The following is a 17841-nucleotide window of genomic DNA, read 5'->3' on the forward strand; positions in this document are numbered from 1 at the left end:
TTGATTGCAGTAGTTGCTGCTAAGGGTGGCCCAACCAGTTATTAGGTTTAGGGGGCAAACACTTTTTCACACAGGGCCATGTAGCTTTGGATTTTTTTCTTCCTCATTAATAAGACCCTTCATTTAAAAACTGCATTTTGTGTTTACTTGTGTTATCTTTGACTAATGTTTAAATTTGTNATTTTTTTCTTCCTCATTAATAAGACCCTTCATTTAAAAACTGCATTTTGTGTTTACTTGTGTTATCTTTGACTAATGTTTAAATTTGTTTGATGATCTGAAACATTTAAGTGCGGAAAACATGCAAAAAAGTAAGAAATCAGGAAGGGGGCAAACACTTTTTCACACCACTGTATATCACTTCTACCGTCTACTGCATATACCGTGCAGCCCTATCTGTTTCCATTTCTTTTTTTTCTTTTTTCTTACTTGAGCGACAAGGTGATATCAGATTGCGACAGATGTATATGGTTATCTGCTCTAGGCATGCTACTGCAGGTGTTTATATTATGTAGCCTACACTGCTAAATGAAGCTACATGCTAACGTTAGGGAAACATGTAAACTTGGTTGCAGATGACGTCAATTTCTCAGCAATCGTATCATTTTCCTGCTGGAACATGTCCAGTTGTGTTTAGAAGCTTTTATTGGTGATTTTTAATGGAAAAATAAGTGCCGCTATCCAGTCATTCCCTGGCCTCAAGTAGCCTGAACTGCTACATGTAGCTACATGCTAATGACAGGAAACCATGTAAACTTGTTTGTCGATGATGTTAATTTCTCACTAAATTCAGATCATATTCCTACCGGAACATGTCCGGTTGTGTTAAGAAGCTTTTATCTGTGGTTTTTAATGGAAAAAAAGTACTGCTATACTGTCATTCTGTAACTCTAAGTAGCCTAAACTGCTACATGTAGCTACATGCTAACATCCGGTAAGCATGTAACTGGCTACAGATTTTGTCGATTTCTCCCAAATTTCAGATCATTTTCCTGCTAGGACTTATCCAGTTGTGTTTAGAAGCTTTTACTGAGAATTTTTTAAAAGAGAAAGTAACGCTTTACAAAGTTATACCCTCGTTGCAAGTACACTGCTGCAAATAGCTACCTGCTAATGTCACAAAACATGTAATCTTGGTTGCTCATCTCTGGTGGCATTTAAAGGATTTTATTTGTGATTTTTCACAGAAGAAAGGGCCGCAAATCTCCTGAACAGTCATTCCTCTGCCTGCAATGATGGAGCTGAGATGTAGAGATGCCGGAGACCTGAAAATGCTGACCAATCACAGCAAACTGGGCTTTTTCAAGAGTGGGCTTAAAGAGACAGGCGCTAATACTGTATGAAGCCTTTTCTGACAGAGGGTGACTACAGGTTTTCCAGCACAGACATTAACCATTAATGCATGTAAATGTTCTAGTAGAAACCAAAAATACAAATATGAACAAGCACTGAGCATAATAAAGCCTTTTTAATGCATGACCATGGAGGAAAAGTTGTGTTAAGATATGTGAAGCTTAGGACAGAAATAATGAAATAATGATATCATGATGGGAGGATAATATTTTTTTTTTCTTTTTTCATTTCCTTGTCATATTGCATTCAAACACTGAATGCCATTGTTTTTTGTTATTGATGGGACACTCACCTTCCATTGCTCATCAGACCACCATCGACTCTCTGGAATGTCACTAAAGTCAGAAAAAAAAGAAACGAAGAAGAAAAAGATGGAGGAGAAAAAAGACAAAGCCATATATTTAGTTTTTGTAATATAATACATAGCAATCAACCAGGATTTATTTCCATGATCAAGATAAGATACATTGTCTTTTCAGTATTGTCCAGTTTGCCCTTGTGCTTGAACAGCTACGTATTCATCTGTTCTTTTAATACACAGCCGGATGGTTGATGGATTCACTAAGGGATCCCTCTGCGTCCAATGCCTTTCATGAAATTAAAAAAAAAGTGCAATGATGAGAATTGCATATTGCTTTGCTTTGCTTTGCATAAGTGGAGACGTCATGTGCTCCTCAAGGACAAGATGCCTGATGAGAGGCAAAACTCATTTCATCTTTCTTATTTTGCTGCTGAGTTATTATCAGATTTGTGATTAAATCTCAGCCAAAAAATGATTAGAAAAGGCAGAGGGCTCATTAATCACGTTGAGTTTTCCATCTACAAGCGTGGAGGCTGAGTTACTGATCCTTCAGCTAGCCGGGCTCCCCAGAAGCCATGCATGTGGCCTGTTCTATTACAGTGATCTATAGATAACAAGGGCCGCTCTTTGTCAGCGGCTAGTAAAACTCCATGGCTCAAAGTGAGAGATGGCTGTGAAGGATCCATTTCATCTCTGTTCAACAACCATGATGACAAAGCAGTATCCAGAGTTCTAAGCATGTAAGAACATCAATGGGTCGCAGGAAACACAGGAAAGCAGCAAGAGTTTTGGAAATCACCTCATACCAGTGAGGGGGGAAAAAAAGAGAGGAGGGGGGAAAAAAGAGAGCTGGTTTACTCAAGAGGGAGAAGGAGAGCTGTTAGTAATTTGGCTCATTTGTTCCACAGATGGAGATTAAAGAGAGAAGGAGGCTGAACATTCCTCCTCTCTTTTCTGTTTCATTCAGGTTGATTCCACAACAAGCCCAGGCATCGGCGAGAGAGGGGGCTTTTCTGTGGATGACGTAGTAAACCAGATAACAGGGAGAGGAAACTACCACAATAGATTACAGAGGGTGCTAACAGGACATTTTAATGCCTCATCAACATTACCTAAGCTTACTTAATCCAATTTTCTCTCGTGAACAATATTTTGGGATTTTAAACAAGAGAAACACAATCCAAAACTTGTCTAGTATGAATGTCCTAACAGTTTATTTACTGCATTAAGGTTTAAGCGACTGAATGGCAGCAAGAGGAATTAAAATATGTACCGCTAACAAAGGTTTTACCCAGATAAAACCAACATTGCAGGTCTGCCTGAATAAAATATAGCTTTGACAGCTCGAGACAGAGTTGGCATCCCTTATTCAGTCATAGCTAAAGCCATTTCTCTTTGTTCCACCACCAACAAACTTGCATTAGAGAATTCTCTGAGGTTTGAGAGGACTGACAGGAGAAGGAGGTGGAGGCGAGGGGAGGCTGTGCAGCGGGGAGGCCTCTGAAGTCCCTATCTGTGCTCAGGCACATTTCTGGGCTGCTGTGGAACACTTTTATGTTAGCCAGAGTGACACGGCGGCATAGCTGTGCTTCTCGCCTCCGTCTTCCAGATAAGCACTTTCTCCAATATGAATACAGATTAATCCCCTTTAATAAGCATTAAGGGGGGGTGGACATAATCAGCGTATAAAAATTCCATCAAATCTCCTTCCTGCTGGACGTGTGCCTCAACAGTGTAGTGATTTACCTCTCCTGCACTGACAGCTTTAGGAGGCTGAGACAGGACACTCTCGATACATCAACTAATTGTCAATACAGAGGAGAGCAGCGTTGTAAGACTCTTCAGATGTGCTTTGGCTCGCGTTCTAAATATCACCTCACTCTAACTCCATTATCTTCACTATATTTGACCTTGTTTTGTGCTTGCCACTCAAAACTCTTTTAGTGAAATAACCTGCTTCATTTCTTGGCATCTCTGAGGTGTGCCTCCACTTTAAACCCAGACAAGTTTCACTGACATATTCATGTGATCTATAATCTGGCTAGCTGCTGCGGAAAGGCCTGAGTAAATTGGGTTTAGGGCTGTAGGCTCCAGAGGAAACCACCTGGCTACATATGTACTTTACCCCACCGAAAAAAGTAATTGTTATCTTTGTCAGTAAATCCAGCAAACAGAGTGAAGGGCAATGTGCTGACCCCTGACTCACTGTGGCACAGCTATAAAGTACACTGGTACTGTACAGCACAGAGGCCTCTAGGCATCATTTGCATATTAATCTGCTCAGTGTCTTTGATTGGCCACTCTTGAGTCAGCTCAATCTACACACAGTCAGATTAATGATCTGTACAGTGTTGGTGCCACTCAGGCTTAATTCAGCAGACGACAGACACTGACTATGTTTAAATGCACACTAATATTCCTCTATTTTTCCGAATATGACAATATCCTGATTTTGATATGGGTCATGTAAACAGCATGTTCCATTTGATTGGTCCCAATTAGGCCTTACAAGCATACTTTGGATATGTGTAAAGTGTATTCAGAATATGCATCTCCATTGGGGTTTTTAACCACAGTTTGTGACACATGGCCTCTTGCGTGTTCGCAGTCAGCTCTGTGCTAGGGTAGAGATGTGTGCCCAAAAGCCCACATTTCTGGTCGGAAGGAAAGACACACCTACTTTTAAATATTATGAAAGACTTTGAAATCCACAGGTCTTTTGATATGCAGTTATATCTCAAATATGATCTTTTCAAGAAGCTGGTTCAAGGAATGAAAGAGAGAGGCTGTGTTTGCACCGTCAAACAGGTCCGCCACGGTTGATGCAAAGAAGGAAAATGGCACAGCCAGCTCCAGCCATCCCACTTTTCCATATTTTGATGTGATAAACGACATGTTAGAACATCTAAATTGGAGTATGCACAGCTGCATGTTTTTTGGAATAAGAGCAAAAACGGAATATTTCGTGCATGTAAACATAGTAATGTAACACTTTTACTTCCATCAGAATGTCTAGTTTTCCAATAAACAAAATTTAGCCATGGTAGCCAAATACGTACAGTCACAGTAGCGGGGGAAATTGTCACAAATAAAGAAGACGAAAGCTAAACAGAAGGAAAACTTAAAAAATACACCACCCAGCTGCCTAACTGACACCTATGGAGAACAGATACAAAAACTGCAACACGATCCAGGTCTTAAAAAGAAAACAAAGATGAATAAGATTATTGGAGGAGGAGGAAAATGTGCGGTTAGCCTGCACCACAAGACAAAAGAAAGACAGGATGATACTTCATTCAAAAACAGGTAGCCACAACAGAAATACACACAAATACAACACAATAATAAGGCTGTGGGATTTGCAGGAATAAAGGCTTCAGTTTGCAGGGCTTTGGTCTTGGCTGACGGCAAATCTAGATTTCTTTGACTTGTAAATTTGCTCCTCTGGTTGGTTAAATTGCCTTCATAGTTATAAAGTTTGGATTTGCATTAGCCATGACCACAAGTCTGACAATCCAAGCATATATACTAAAAGCGGGCAGGAGATGGATCTGCGTTGAGGTGAGGTGGGGTGAGGAGACGGGACAAATGAACAGTACCTGCAGGGGTGAAGGTGAAGGACTGAACTGCAAAACAAGAAGACAGAGAAGTTGTGTGTTAAAAGCCTGCAGAGATAAGCTGTGCTTTAGGGGTATCTGCACACTGGGGACACGGTCGAGCCAAGAGGTGCTGAGGGCCAGAGGAAGTGAGACCACATCGTCACCCAGTGTGCAGAGCGACAGCCAGGAAAGCAGCCAGCTCAGAGGTCACAGAGGTGTAGAGACGGTGGCACAAACCAAAGAGAACACACAAACACATAAATGTGACAAACAGAATTGAAGAGCAAATAAACCACACCAGCTTATAGGCTAGTAGCTGCCAATGTACATGCTCTTTTTGACTTGCTAAATAAAAATTGGAAAAACAGCTAAATAAATATGTTTCTCTGAATTTCTGATATTTATTAAGGCAATTTTTAGAATATTGTGTTGCACTGCTTGCAACACTAATGTGTCAGTTCATTACCATTCTCTGCTCTCTAATTAAATCTTGCACCCTTGGCAGTGTATGTGGACTTGGTAGCTGCTTGTATTGACTGGAGGTCACTCAGTAAGATGTCAGGGTCAGTGTGTGGGAGAGGAGCTGGACAAACTCCAGCATCAGTGACCAGCAGAGAGTCCAGTCTGCCCACTCAGCTCGACCACCCTGGGCTATTAACCAACACTGTGGGTGGATTTGTCAAAAAATGTAACCCCCTGGAAATGATTCACACTGACATCTGTCTCCCTGTTGAGCTTTAACACCGTAGCCATCTCAACTTCCCTGCTAGCAACTCTTCTACATGTTTCATCAGAACTGTACACATTAAGACTGCAGGATGATTGGGTAGCAGTGAATATACTCCTGCTCTGACAGGGAAGAAAATGTATTTTTTGAATGGTTGACTTCTCCTTTGTTTGCTAAGGCACAAGAGCAGAATGTCAGTGTAAATGTGCATAGGTGACTACGACACTATGATCAGTCTAACCTGCGTAGTTGCTCAGGCCCTTTCTCTTCTTTCTCCTCCAGTAGAGCCAGATGCTGAAGCCCATGAGGATGACCCAGCACGCCCCTCCAATACCAGCGATAAAGGCAGGCTGTTTCACCACATCGGTGATCTGTTCTGTGATGCTGTTGTTGCGGTTTCCATGTATAATCACGTCCCGGAACTCCTTACCTGAGGGCACGGGGATAAACAGGCAACATTAATGTGATGCTGGGTGGACAGCTACTGGAGAGAAACAGGAAATAACGATGCTGTTGTGCATGTTTTGCTCCTTCAAGGTGAGTTCAAGTTATCACAACAGCCCTTGTAATACTGAAAGGCTTGAGAATGGTTTTCACTGAGCAGAAGTAACACATACAGACACATGATGACAGGTTAAGGGCTGGATTAAGCTCAAAGAAAGTAGGTCTGATGAATTTCAGGTAAGATATCGACCAAGGGAGCAGGACATGGATCTAAAGGGTGTGCAGTGAAATGTAATGTACAGACTGAAAAAGACAAAGCCTAAAAGCTTATAACAAACCCCCAGGTGAGCAAGTTGTTTGCTTAGTTCAGCCCCTAATTCACTCCATTGCCGGTAAAACACACCATGTGAAATGAGAGGAGAGGATCCTGGTTCGTATTGATCTCCGATCGCAGCTCACCGTGACTAGTCTGCTTGACACTATTTCTTGGAACATGATAAGGCACAAACAAATGTTCCCACACACTGACAGGAACAAATACACCCTCACACATGTTATATGTGCATGCATGCAAAGCTGCACAATTTCTCTTCATCTATATATTACTGTGCAACCACAGGAGGACACACCCATCCGCACATCCACAGACACGCAAACACACAAGATATTATAACTGCAAGCTCTGGGCTCTGCTCTCGGAGATGGATTATGTGAGTGACACTGGGGAAATAAGAACATGCTACAGGCCAAGCCATCAGTTATGGGTCAAATCAGGCACAATCTGTCTCAGCTCCACATAAATCATATGTGGTCAGGCCACATATCAAAATAGTAGTATTTTAGCAATATTATCCATTTGGGAATTTCTCGTATTTAATGAAAACATTCTCACTATGTGTTCTTTTGCTGAAATCATCCACTAAGAAATACAACATTAATCTTTGTGAACACTGATGTTGACATAAGGAAAAACTTAAACTGGTTGTTGAAAAGTTGCGAATGCTTTCCATCTTACCAATGATAATAGACTGAGGTTCGCTTTTGACTCCAACTCCTGCACTTGTGCTGGCAGCCACCTCCACCCGGTACACCACTCCCACCTGCAGCCCACCCACCACCACTGAGCGAATGGCTGCATCCACCGTCTTATTTACATGGAAACGTGTCTCATTCCCCAGACACCAGATCTAAAGCACAGAGGGGAAAAAATAGAGAGGCAGTTGATTCCATTTGCCTTTGTATGAGTTAAATGAGAATACATGCCGACTCGCTGAGACAAACCTTGTACTCTTGGATGATGCCGTTCTGGTGGTCTGGTGGAGGGGGGTCCCAGGAGATGCTAATGGAAGTGCTGTTCTGGTTCCCCACAGTCAGGACTGTTACCTGCTGAGGAGGTGCACTGGGAGCTGGAAGAGGAGGCACAAAATAAGCGGGTCAACAATGAAACGCACTATTCTGCAGCTAAGGCAGCAGAGGAGTATTTAATCCTGACAAAACAAGAATAATGGGATGCACAGCAATATTGTACATTTGAATGTGTTTGAAGAGGAGCTCATAAATATGTACGCACAAGTGCACACACACAAAAAGTGACACACACATACACACACTTTTCCATGGAATGTTATTCTTCGGGGATGGCACAGGTGGCTGAAGGCTGTCAAGATGTCTCATTAGAGGGGGATTTACATGAAGACCAGGGCAGGTCTGACATGGCTATAGCCTATCTTTAACATTTCACTATGATTTAATATCTCATCCTCTGCTCCAGCCCGGTGGATTTGCACAGACAATACTGCTATTGATTTGTGGAATGACAGCCTGGCACAGTCGGGCAAGTGCTCTCAGTCAAGCTAAGACTGAATGAGCAACGGTGGCATGCGGGTCAACGAGCTTATAGGATGAAGCCCAGACGAGAAGGAAATATGAAAAAAATACATTTTAGGGGAAGGAAACAAGGTCTCAGTAAACATATTGACTGATTCCATCGATCAGCCAGATGAAACTAAAGCCAGTAGGTAAGGATCAGAGCAAAGCTTCAGAGCGAGGCACATCTAAATGAATCGGCTCTATCCACCGGCAGACAGAGAGTGGATAGAAACAAGACAAGTCCAAGCTTTCATAAACCTCACTCTGTTGTTATTCTGATGGCACCAATCTTCTGACCCCACAAGAGGTAACAGAGGAAAAATAAATAACAGTTGGCCCAACTGGAAATAACGTTTTAAAAATAATGTTTTCTCATTTCCGCAGTAGCTGGCAGGGGAGCGGCACCACGGCAGAATACTGACAGGTCAATTACTCCTGGGCTGCCTCTCCCTCACCTCGCCTCCATCCAAAATGGCACGTGTCACCCTGTAAATCTGTGCTCATCCCTCAGCGCGATTGGCCGCACCAGCCCCCAGGGAGCCAGAGGAGCCTGGCATGGGGGAAGATGAATGGGTCCAATGATGAACCCAACACCTTGGCCAGATTAGAAACAATCTACCCAGGGAGCATCTGATCAACCATCATGCTTAGGGCTCTCCAACGCTGCATTACATCCAGGTGACAGAGTGCTGGAATGGTGCGGGGCAGCAATCAGAGGCAATGTCGTTCAAAGTTAATGTTATGAATGATTTAGCAGCTTATTATCATGCATATTTGTGCTAAACAATACACATTTTTCAACAGAGGCCCTGGAGGCTGTCCTAATAGAGCCATTAGCGGAGTGATGTATTGCAGGCAGGAATTTGACCCCCTGTCTCTCACACACACACGGTGCTGTGCTGCATGAAGAAATACAAACATATCATATCAGACGCCAACAGCTAATGTAAAAGCAGAGGGTGGTGTGGAAGGAAACTTGTGGACCTTCCCCAGAGACATCCATCAGCGAGGATGAATATTAGTCCACTACAAATGAGCATTTATCCAAACATCGCTGATTTCCTCCCTCACTAAATAAGCATTATTTCACATAAAAGATGGGCCTTAGACGATCGTTCAGTGGTAATCAACTGTCCAGATGGAGAGTGAGAGAATGTGTGAAAAAGGAGGAGGGAGACAAAAAGATGGACACAGCATTGGAGCGCTGAGCATACTGTAACTCTGCATCCGCCTGGACCTGCTCCGGGGATTCTCTAATTGTGTTAGCTAATGGACAACCTAAGTTTTAATCACCCTCTGACCAAGACTTCTCTATCTGTCTTCCTGCCCTTCTTAGTAGTCCCAGGGTCTCTGAGGAGCCTAGAGCTGTGTGTTTGATGGTGTATCAGCTATGACCAGGCGGACCAGCAGGGTTGTGACAGAAATAGAAAGTGGTGGAGCTCTCTGAGGGACAGGGATGCAGATAGAGCAGAGGCAGGGAATGTTATCAGCATTGGTAATAGCTAGGACATGCAGGTTCTGGAGGCCTTCGGGACAAGTGGTGTGCTGGCATGTATGTGTTCTCCCTGTATGTGTGTGTTAGTGTGAGCGTGTGCCGGGGACAGCTGTAATGTGACGGCAGTTCCACTACAGCGTTGCGTGTACTGGCTGGCCACAGGAGATATGGTCCCTCTGAGAAAAGAGAAAATAAATGGGCCTGTCACGCGGACAGGATGTGAACTGTCTCCTATACATGCAGGCCTAAATATGTTGTGGCAAGATGGGCTTTGTCTCCAGTATATGGAGTCGGTGTTTGTCTCTTTGTGCTGTTGTGTGCATGTACTGTGTGTCTGTGCTTCACTTTAGATCATAATGTAATTTCAGTTATTAGACTCGAAGGTTGAATCAAGGCTAGTGCAGTGTTGTTGGATGCATTTCTTTTTTGGCATAGGTCAAAATATTAAATTCATCCAAACGCAGACCTGTGTGTGTTTGTTTGTGTGTGATATTGTGCCACACTGCTCTGTGGCCTTGTCAGAGCCTGTATGAATCAAGCTTTAGGCGACAGATCATCTTCACAGGAGGAAGTGTGAGCTGTGTCCAATCACAGCTCAGGCCTGTGGCTGCTGGGTGATGGATTAGAAGAAGTTTGGCACTAACACCACCAATCATAAACAAAAAAAAGCACAGCAGGAAGGTCAGACAGACAGGCACAAACATGCATGCATGCACACATGTACTCACACATATACCCTCAACTCTCAGTATGAAAGGGAGGGGCAGCGGCGCCTCTGATATTATGACAAAAACCAACATGAAAGCAGCCTACGGGGTCATGTGTCACCCGTCATCCCACATTTGTGTGGACTCAAACAGTTTGACTCACTGCGTTTTATTGCTCCTGACATAATCTACAAATACTCAGCGCGTTCGTCTCCGTACCTTCCTCAGTTGTCCGTGCCGTTCGGGATTCACTGTCCATGCCTTGAAACTCGTTGAAATAAGGACGGACCTTGATCTCATACACAATGCCCTTTTTCAGTGCAGAGAGAACAACACTGCGCTCAGATGGGACCTTAACATCTTGGGTCTGCCAGGTTCCTGGTGAAGGCAGTCCTGATGTCTGCCTGTACAGAACTCTGTAACCCTGGATGAACTGAGACTGACGATCCACCTGAGAAAGTGAACAAAGACAAGATTACTGCTGTATTTCAGTGCAGAATGAACTGTGCAGAGGAGACTGGTAGATGCTATCTTGGGCCAGCCACTAGATAATATAAAAAGCTGTTTTTTTCTGCAATGTATTTCTTCCTCACAGAATTGCATTCATGACACTTTAGAGGCTGGTACTCGTTTATCGGGCCTCTTATTGCCTGCTATGACACACTTAGCTCAATTAACACCGTGACATTACCTCATACACCCAGCTCCCAGCCCAAAGTGTTCCCTCCTCTATTAAAAAGACTTTCTGTAATGCCACCTTAAAGGACACATGCATGTCTCATATGTGTTATAAATACTAACTAGTGACATTGGAAAGCAGCTCCCACCACATCTAAAATAGGCTGTGAGTATGAGAATATTGTGCAGCAACAAATACAGACACCCTGGGGACACAAGGGGAATACACAGCAGAGGTGATAACAGCAGATCTGTCCCATAGAAAAGACGGAGAGACTGGAAGTGTGATAGCCCCCTGCAACCCACAAAGGACCCCTCCCTTAAACTTGGACCCATTTAGCGAGACAGAAAATGCTGAATTTATGCAGAGGAGGTGCGGGCGCATAACTCATTGTAATGGCTTGTTAACAGTAGAAGAAGTGAGCAGGGCTTTCAAGTGGGATATTAAGCAGCTGTTTTTTCGCAAGTGTAGCCGGAGTAAATCAGCAAAATGGATCCCCTGCTTGGTGTGTGACTTTTATTAATGGAATGATTTGGGAATATAAAAGCTCTCTGAGAGTGGCCCCTCTGTTTACTGAAAGGGCCCCTGATTGATTAGGTAGCCATGTTTCGCGTTGATTGTACATTACAATCATAAAGCAGTGCTTTAGCATTAAATTAGCTAGAAAGACTCGGGGTGAGACTTATTACAGGGGTCAATAAACATGTCATCAGGAAAACTGCTAATGTGGTTCATTTGAAAATGGAAACAGGCGCCCCACACCATTGAATGATAGGCGTGTACTGTAAATACCTGCACCTAAAAGATTCATAGCAACATGATCAAAATAAACAAGCCCATATATTGTGTAAACAGCTAAGCTTTGAATAATATAAATAGCCCTTTTGATCTCACTACCATTCAAATAAATAAAAAAAAATGTTTTAGCTGAGCCTGTAGCATTTTTTTTAAACCATTTTAATAAAACTGCCTAATGTTGGCGCATAATGTGATTATTGTTGTGAGGCAAACACCACAATATATGCATATGTACGCTGGAAGAGCAGGTGCGTATTTGTATTGCTGGCTTGTATAAGTAAAAGAAGATTAATGCATCATCTCATGACAGTAGGAAAACAGGAAAACCCATATTCACAAAAAAGCAGTTCAACCACGGACATTAATTTCAATCTAATTTTATCCGCGCAAAGTCTTTGTTTGGAGAGGGAAGCAGCTGAAGACATACGGAAGATTGATGAACAACCAGATGTCTCTGACATCTCTTTTCATGTTCAGTGTGGTTAAGAGAAACAATTTTTCAGCCATTTGATGTTCAGTTACTTTAAAGTCACCAATTACAGTATTTCAAAGCTGCAGTCTTAAAGAACAACTGGTCGGAAATTTCCTGACATAAAACAAATGGTAGCCTCGAGCTGCACCTTTTTGGCTTCAAAGAAGGATCTTTGATTGAAACTATCTTGACTTTATGACTCAGTTTTGCAAAATCAAAGATGTAAAAAGAATGCAGAGAGATAAGAAAACCACACTATTTTATACATGGGTGTGGGTTTCGTGATGACAAATAGCAGCGTGCACAGCACCAAAAATCTTTGGTGCATGGCTGTGGGAAGGATTGCAAAACAAACACCACTGGCAATCACAAATAAATGTACTTATTCAGTGTGGGCAAAAATAACTGAAACAGATAAGTTTAAGCTACAAAGCTACCTTCGGCACGCCCACATTAAATAATTTAATTTATCTCTAAACGCTGGTGCTCTGTAGATTTTGTGACAACATTGGAGGAGACATATATAAAACACAAACGTCAAACACTTCATTTTCTGCATTCTGGTGAATTTTTATGAACCAATTTGTGCCTAAATGTCTTTAATTTTGTCACAATGAAAGTCCTCTGCTTCTTTCATGTTTGTATTTGGGGGGCAAGGGGTCCCCTGCAACCCCACCCAAAATCTACACCTGTGATTTTATACATCTAAGTTCTTTCACTGCAAAGACTCAAGGTGAAACTATAAAAATAATTAATGAAAGTGTGGCATAAGTGAAATTTATTGGGATTCTATATGCAAAAAGACAAGCTGCACTCACCGTCCATGTGACCTGAATGGTTGTGGGACTCAGGACAACTGGGTTGTGCAACCGAACTATGACCTCACCAAGCTCCTTCTGTACGTGCCTGTGGTCGACACCCTGAGCTGGAGGACTTATATCTGCAGAGAGCAAGAAAGAAACAATTAGAAAAAAAGACTGAGAGGGCACAAAATAAAGTCTCAACCACATCAGAGTTCACTCAGTTCCTCACAATAAATCTTGCTTCATCATCATCAGAAGTGACTTGGTGAAAGAGTGACTGAATAGATCGGTTTTAACAAAGAAGCGTACACTTGGTGATCATGACTTCATTTGAAAAGGAGCAACTTCATCTGCATTAAAATGACCTCATTCCGTTTTGTATTAAGGCTCCTGCCTTGTTCAGAGAAAAGAAAGGAGACTCGGGCTGGCAAAGGTCTTTAGATGTGTGACTTGTCTGCACTTACTGGGGCCTGACTGAACAACCACATCAACAAATGAACTCTGAATGCGCAACCCGAGACATATTGGATGGGAGATGAATGGACACCATGACACTATTTTCCAGCTCATTCCCCATTTTGCACATGCACATGTTTCAAGTTACAAGCAATAAAAGACCCCAGTGTATGAGATACTGAATGCGGTTAACGCGAGCCACATTTTGAGTTATTTACTGAAGGGAAGCAAAAAAAAACTCGCAAGAGGAAATTATATTTTAAAAAAAAGCTTCATTCAGACGACCCAGCATGATCATGAATCACACGCCAAACTAATAGAGCAAGACAGGCCAAACACAGTTAAAAAGAACTGAAAAAATCAATTTGTCATCAATGCATGCCATCGTCAATAAACATGTCTATATATCATCTCAAGACCTTCACCTCAGCATGAGAGAGATGTGCTGCAATTCAAATTGACTCTGCTTTTTTTTTTTTTTTTAAACACACTCTTGGCTTGCATTTGACAGAGCTTGGCCAAAGGTTGCTTTTTTGTTTTTTTGCTGGGGACTTATCATATCAGTTTAATCTGGAGACTGTGGTCTGTCCGGTACCATAATCAAATCTTCTTTGGGTTTGGAGGCAGTCATTTTGTCCTGTTATGATCATTAACATAGCAGGGATAGCACTAACTCAGTTAGGCCTTCCAAAAGTAGACATGCTTATTTTACATAATTGCTAAAGTGTAGCCTTAATGAGCTGGGCCGAGATGGAGAATTTGACCTCTGGAAAGTTCTGCAGTGTTTCAGTGTAGCTATTCACTGCAGATTGCTGAGAGGGGCTGATAAGTATCACACTTTGAAGGCACAGTGACCTTCCCATATCAGTAGAAACAGACATACTCAGCAAAAAAAACAGAAAACTACATACCACCAGTGAACGTGATTATGACAGGTTCTGAAATAACTACACATGTATAAAATAAACACTGTACATAAAACATATTCCTTTTGTATGAATCTTATGTAAAGTACCTTGTGTCCTGACAGGATCAGACATGGGGCTCGGATCACTCAGGCCCTGGCTGTTGACTGCTCGGACCATGAACAGGTAGATGGTGTTGGGACGGAGACCTTTGACGGTAAACTGGGTGGTTTTGACATGATCTGCTACGGTTTGCCAGCTGTTGCTCACTGACTGACTGCAATGCAAGAAAGAATCCGGTGGTTTAACATTATTTTCTAGTGTCTTTTCATGTGGTACAGCCTATTTATACCTGTAATCTATAGAATATGAGTGCCATTAAAAGGATAGTTCAGATTTTTTGAAGTAGGGCTGTGTGACATATTTATCAATAGTTAGTGTATTAACTACAATAGATGGCAGTTGTTTAGCTTCCATGTTGGTACCCCTGTCTGCTTCTCCAAACAACAAGCATGCTTACTGCCTCTACTGAAGATACTACACTGATTACGGGTAAGTACCTTGTGCAGCTTCAGTTAAAAATACACGAACTATCCCTTTAAATAGTGTGTGACGATTCAGAATTACAAATAAAACAAACCTGAATGCTTCAATGACATAAGAGGAGACAGGAGATGCTCCAGCCATCCCAGGCTGCCAGGACAAAGACACACTGTTCTTGGTGACATCAGTGACCTGAGGTTTAGATGGAGGGCCTGGAAGTTCATTCTCATCATGGTTCTTCATGACCATCACTCCACCTGATTCTGAATGGAGAGAAGGAATCAGGAAAAAAACGCTCTCTCTGGTGAAAACTGCTGACAATGTTTCTGTTAATAAAACACGTGGAATCATTACGCCATCTTGTACCTTTGACCTCCAAGAAAGCACTCCACGATGTTTCACCGCTTGAGCTGGTAGCCACACATGTGTAGATCCCAGAGTCTGAAAGCTGGTATAAAGTAGAATACACATGTATATATGAATAACAATAAACACACACACACCTACAGCCCTTAAAACACCACTAATAACAGCTTTATTGCCATTTCATTTCACACATCCTGAGAGCAGCAGCAATGACCGAATGCATGTTACCCTCCTATCGCTGAAACGATGAAAAGTGATGGGGCGACTTCATGAGCAAGCCCTGAGCTGGCCAAATTGTGTGTCATTTGTGAGTGCCTTAAAGTGCTGACGCTAATTTCCTAATGAATTCCATTTTCTACTCACCACCCTTCCATCACTTCCCCACTCCCCCTCCTTATTTCCCCACTGTCCTGCCGACCACAACAAAGCCAGGCTAATTAATTTAGGGTGGGCTGCTGGAACCCCCTGGACCGATGACAGCTGGCTTGTCTCTCCATCCCTCTTAGGGAACTTTGGATGTTTGTTGGTTTTTGTCCCTGTGCCTTCCTTCCATTTATTAAATAACATGTCAGTGGTCGGCAGCTTTGTCAAGCGTAATAGATATTCCACTGAGGCCTCCGAGTGGGGAAAGGAAGACGTGAGCCTTTTAAATTTAATCTACTCTGAACGTGTACGTGTGTACACGTGTGTGTGTATATCTGTAAGTGCATACATGTTTCTATGCTACAGCTGGAGTCCATCCAACCCTGCACAGCTGAGCCCGGAGCTGCTGAGCCACTAAGTGATACAATCAAACAATTAGAAAAAAAAAATCAATTCCGCCTATTCATCTCTTTAAGGCATTATGGTACCTTGCTCCTCAAAGTTATGCCTGTCTACTTATTTATTTATTTGGATACCCATTAGCCACCACCAGGGTAGCAACTACTCTTCCTGGGGACCACACAAGTAAACATTACATCATAATGTTAAAAAAAATGTATAATTAAAAATCTGAGGCAAAAGAAACAGAAAAAAAATCAAGAAAACAGGAAAACTACAAAAAAACCCAAACCAATAACTATTCTCACTATATCTTAATTGTCAGTAACACATTTGATACAGCTCAAAAGAAATAGCAGGACTACTAAAAGCAGTATATGCATGACTCAGAAAATAAAAAGACCAGGAGAGTTCCTAATTAATGATCATATAGTCAGATATTATGTAACAAAACATGTCCTATCTGAGAGGGGCTGGTGTTCTGTGCCATCAGGCATTTCTTTAACCTCTTTTTAAAAACACTTCCTAAATGTGTAATATCTGAGGGCGAGCCAGTGCATAATTCCAATCCTCTGAACATAACAATATGTTGTCTTGCAATGGTTTTTGAAACAGGAGGTGAAAACAACCTCTTGATACATGCCTAGTATTAATGTCATGGTCATTACTACGATAAGACAATTAACGGTTAAGCATGAACTCCTATTTAGGGGCCCTTTAGTGTTCAGTGCTAAGGAGGGCTTTACCAAGACCTGAATTATCTGTAGAGAACACTTTGATTCCAAAAACAAAGGGACCAGGTGATTAAAACCAGAAAAAACATACAGATCAGTGTTTCTGTGACACTGTTCAGCTTGTAGCAGACAGTCCACTAATTCAACAGCAGCAAATGTGTGCTCTACTTTTTAAGTAAGATCTAGACGTTTAGGTGGTTTTTACCATGATTACTTCCTCTCCAAAACAAATGGACCCAGTGATTTAAACTGTTGAAAAAAAAGTTTTTCCAATGCTATTGGTTGTGGAAAAGCTGCTAACTATAGTGTGTGACGTAATTTAATGGCCCTAGCTAGAGGCAGCATTTGGTTTGTCTATTCTGGGCTACTAGAAACATGGTGGTGCAACATGGGGATCTCCGTAGAGAGAGACCCACTTCATATGTCAATAAAAGGCTCATTCTAAGGTAATGAAAATATGACCATTCTTATTTTCAGGCAATTATACAATAAAGAAAATATACTTATTATATTATATTTAATTTCTGCCAATTCATCCCTCTCAATCCTACACACTGGACCTTTAAACTCTAGTTACAGACAAAGCTATCTTACTATATAATCTTACTATATAATGACGAAAACTCTGTCTGTGTGTGGGTGTGTCTGTTCCACGTTTTTCTCCTCACAAATCTGCCTCAAGAACCCATACTTCAGGTTATATAGAGTTTCCGCCATTTTGAATTTTTTGAAAAACACTTCAAATCGATCTCTTCCTAGGAAGTTTGACCGATCTGCATGAAACTCGGTGAACATAATCTAGGGACCAATATCTAAAGTTCCCTCTTG

At 42.0% G+C, this 17841-nt stretch overlaps 1 protein-coding gene across 10 annotated transcripts in view; it reads right to left on the reverse strand.

Annotated features, from left to right (window-relative positions):
* Window positions 1-17841, reverse strand: part of robo2 (roundabout, axon guidance receptor, homolog 2 (Drosophila)) — a 183782-nt gene that overhangs the window by 35937 nt on the left and 130004 nt on the right. For 6 of the 10 annotated variants that reach the window (XM_050062743.1, XM_050062724.1, XM_050062791.1 and 3 more), the window contains 9 exons: window positions 15518-15599; window positions 15249-15414; window positions 14719-14885; window positions 13263-13384; window positions 10715-10946; window positions 7706-7830; window positions 7440-7611; window positions 6222-6410; window positions 1646-1688 (listed from right to left, as the gene is read on the reverse strand). In XM_050062743.1, the coding sequence (XP_049918700.1) occupies window positions 1646-1688; window positions 6222-6410; window positions 7440-7611; window positions 7706-7830; window positions 10715-10946; window positions 13263-13384; window positions 14719-14885; window positions 15249-15414; window positions 15518-15599 (1298 nt within the window). Of the gene's footprint in view, window positions 1-1645; window positions 1689-5253; window positions 5281-6221; window positions 6411-7439; window positions 7612-7705; window positions 7831-10714; window positions 10947-13262; window positions 13385-14718; window positions 14886-15248; window positions 15415-15517; window positions 15600-17841 lie in introns of all 10 variants that reach the window. The other 4 variants (XM_050062718.1, XM_050062733.1, XM_050062708.1 and 1 more) reach the window with 1 other exon arrangement.

This window comes from Epinephelus moara, chromosome 2, assembly GCF_006386435.1.
Source record: "Epinephelus moara isolate mb chromosome 2, YSFRI_EMoa_1.0, whole genome shotgun sequence".
Lineage (NCBI taxonomy): Eukaryota > Metazoa > Chordata > Actinopteri > Perciformes > Serranidae > Epinephelus > Epinephelus moara.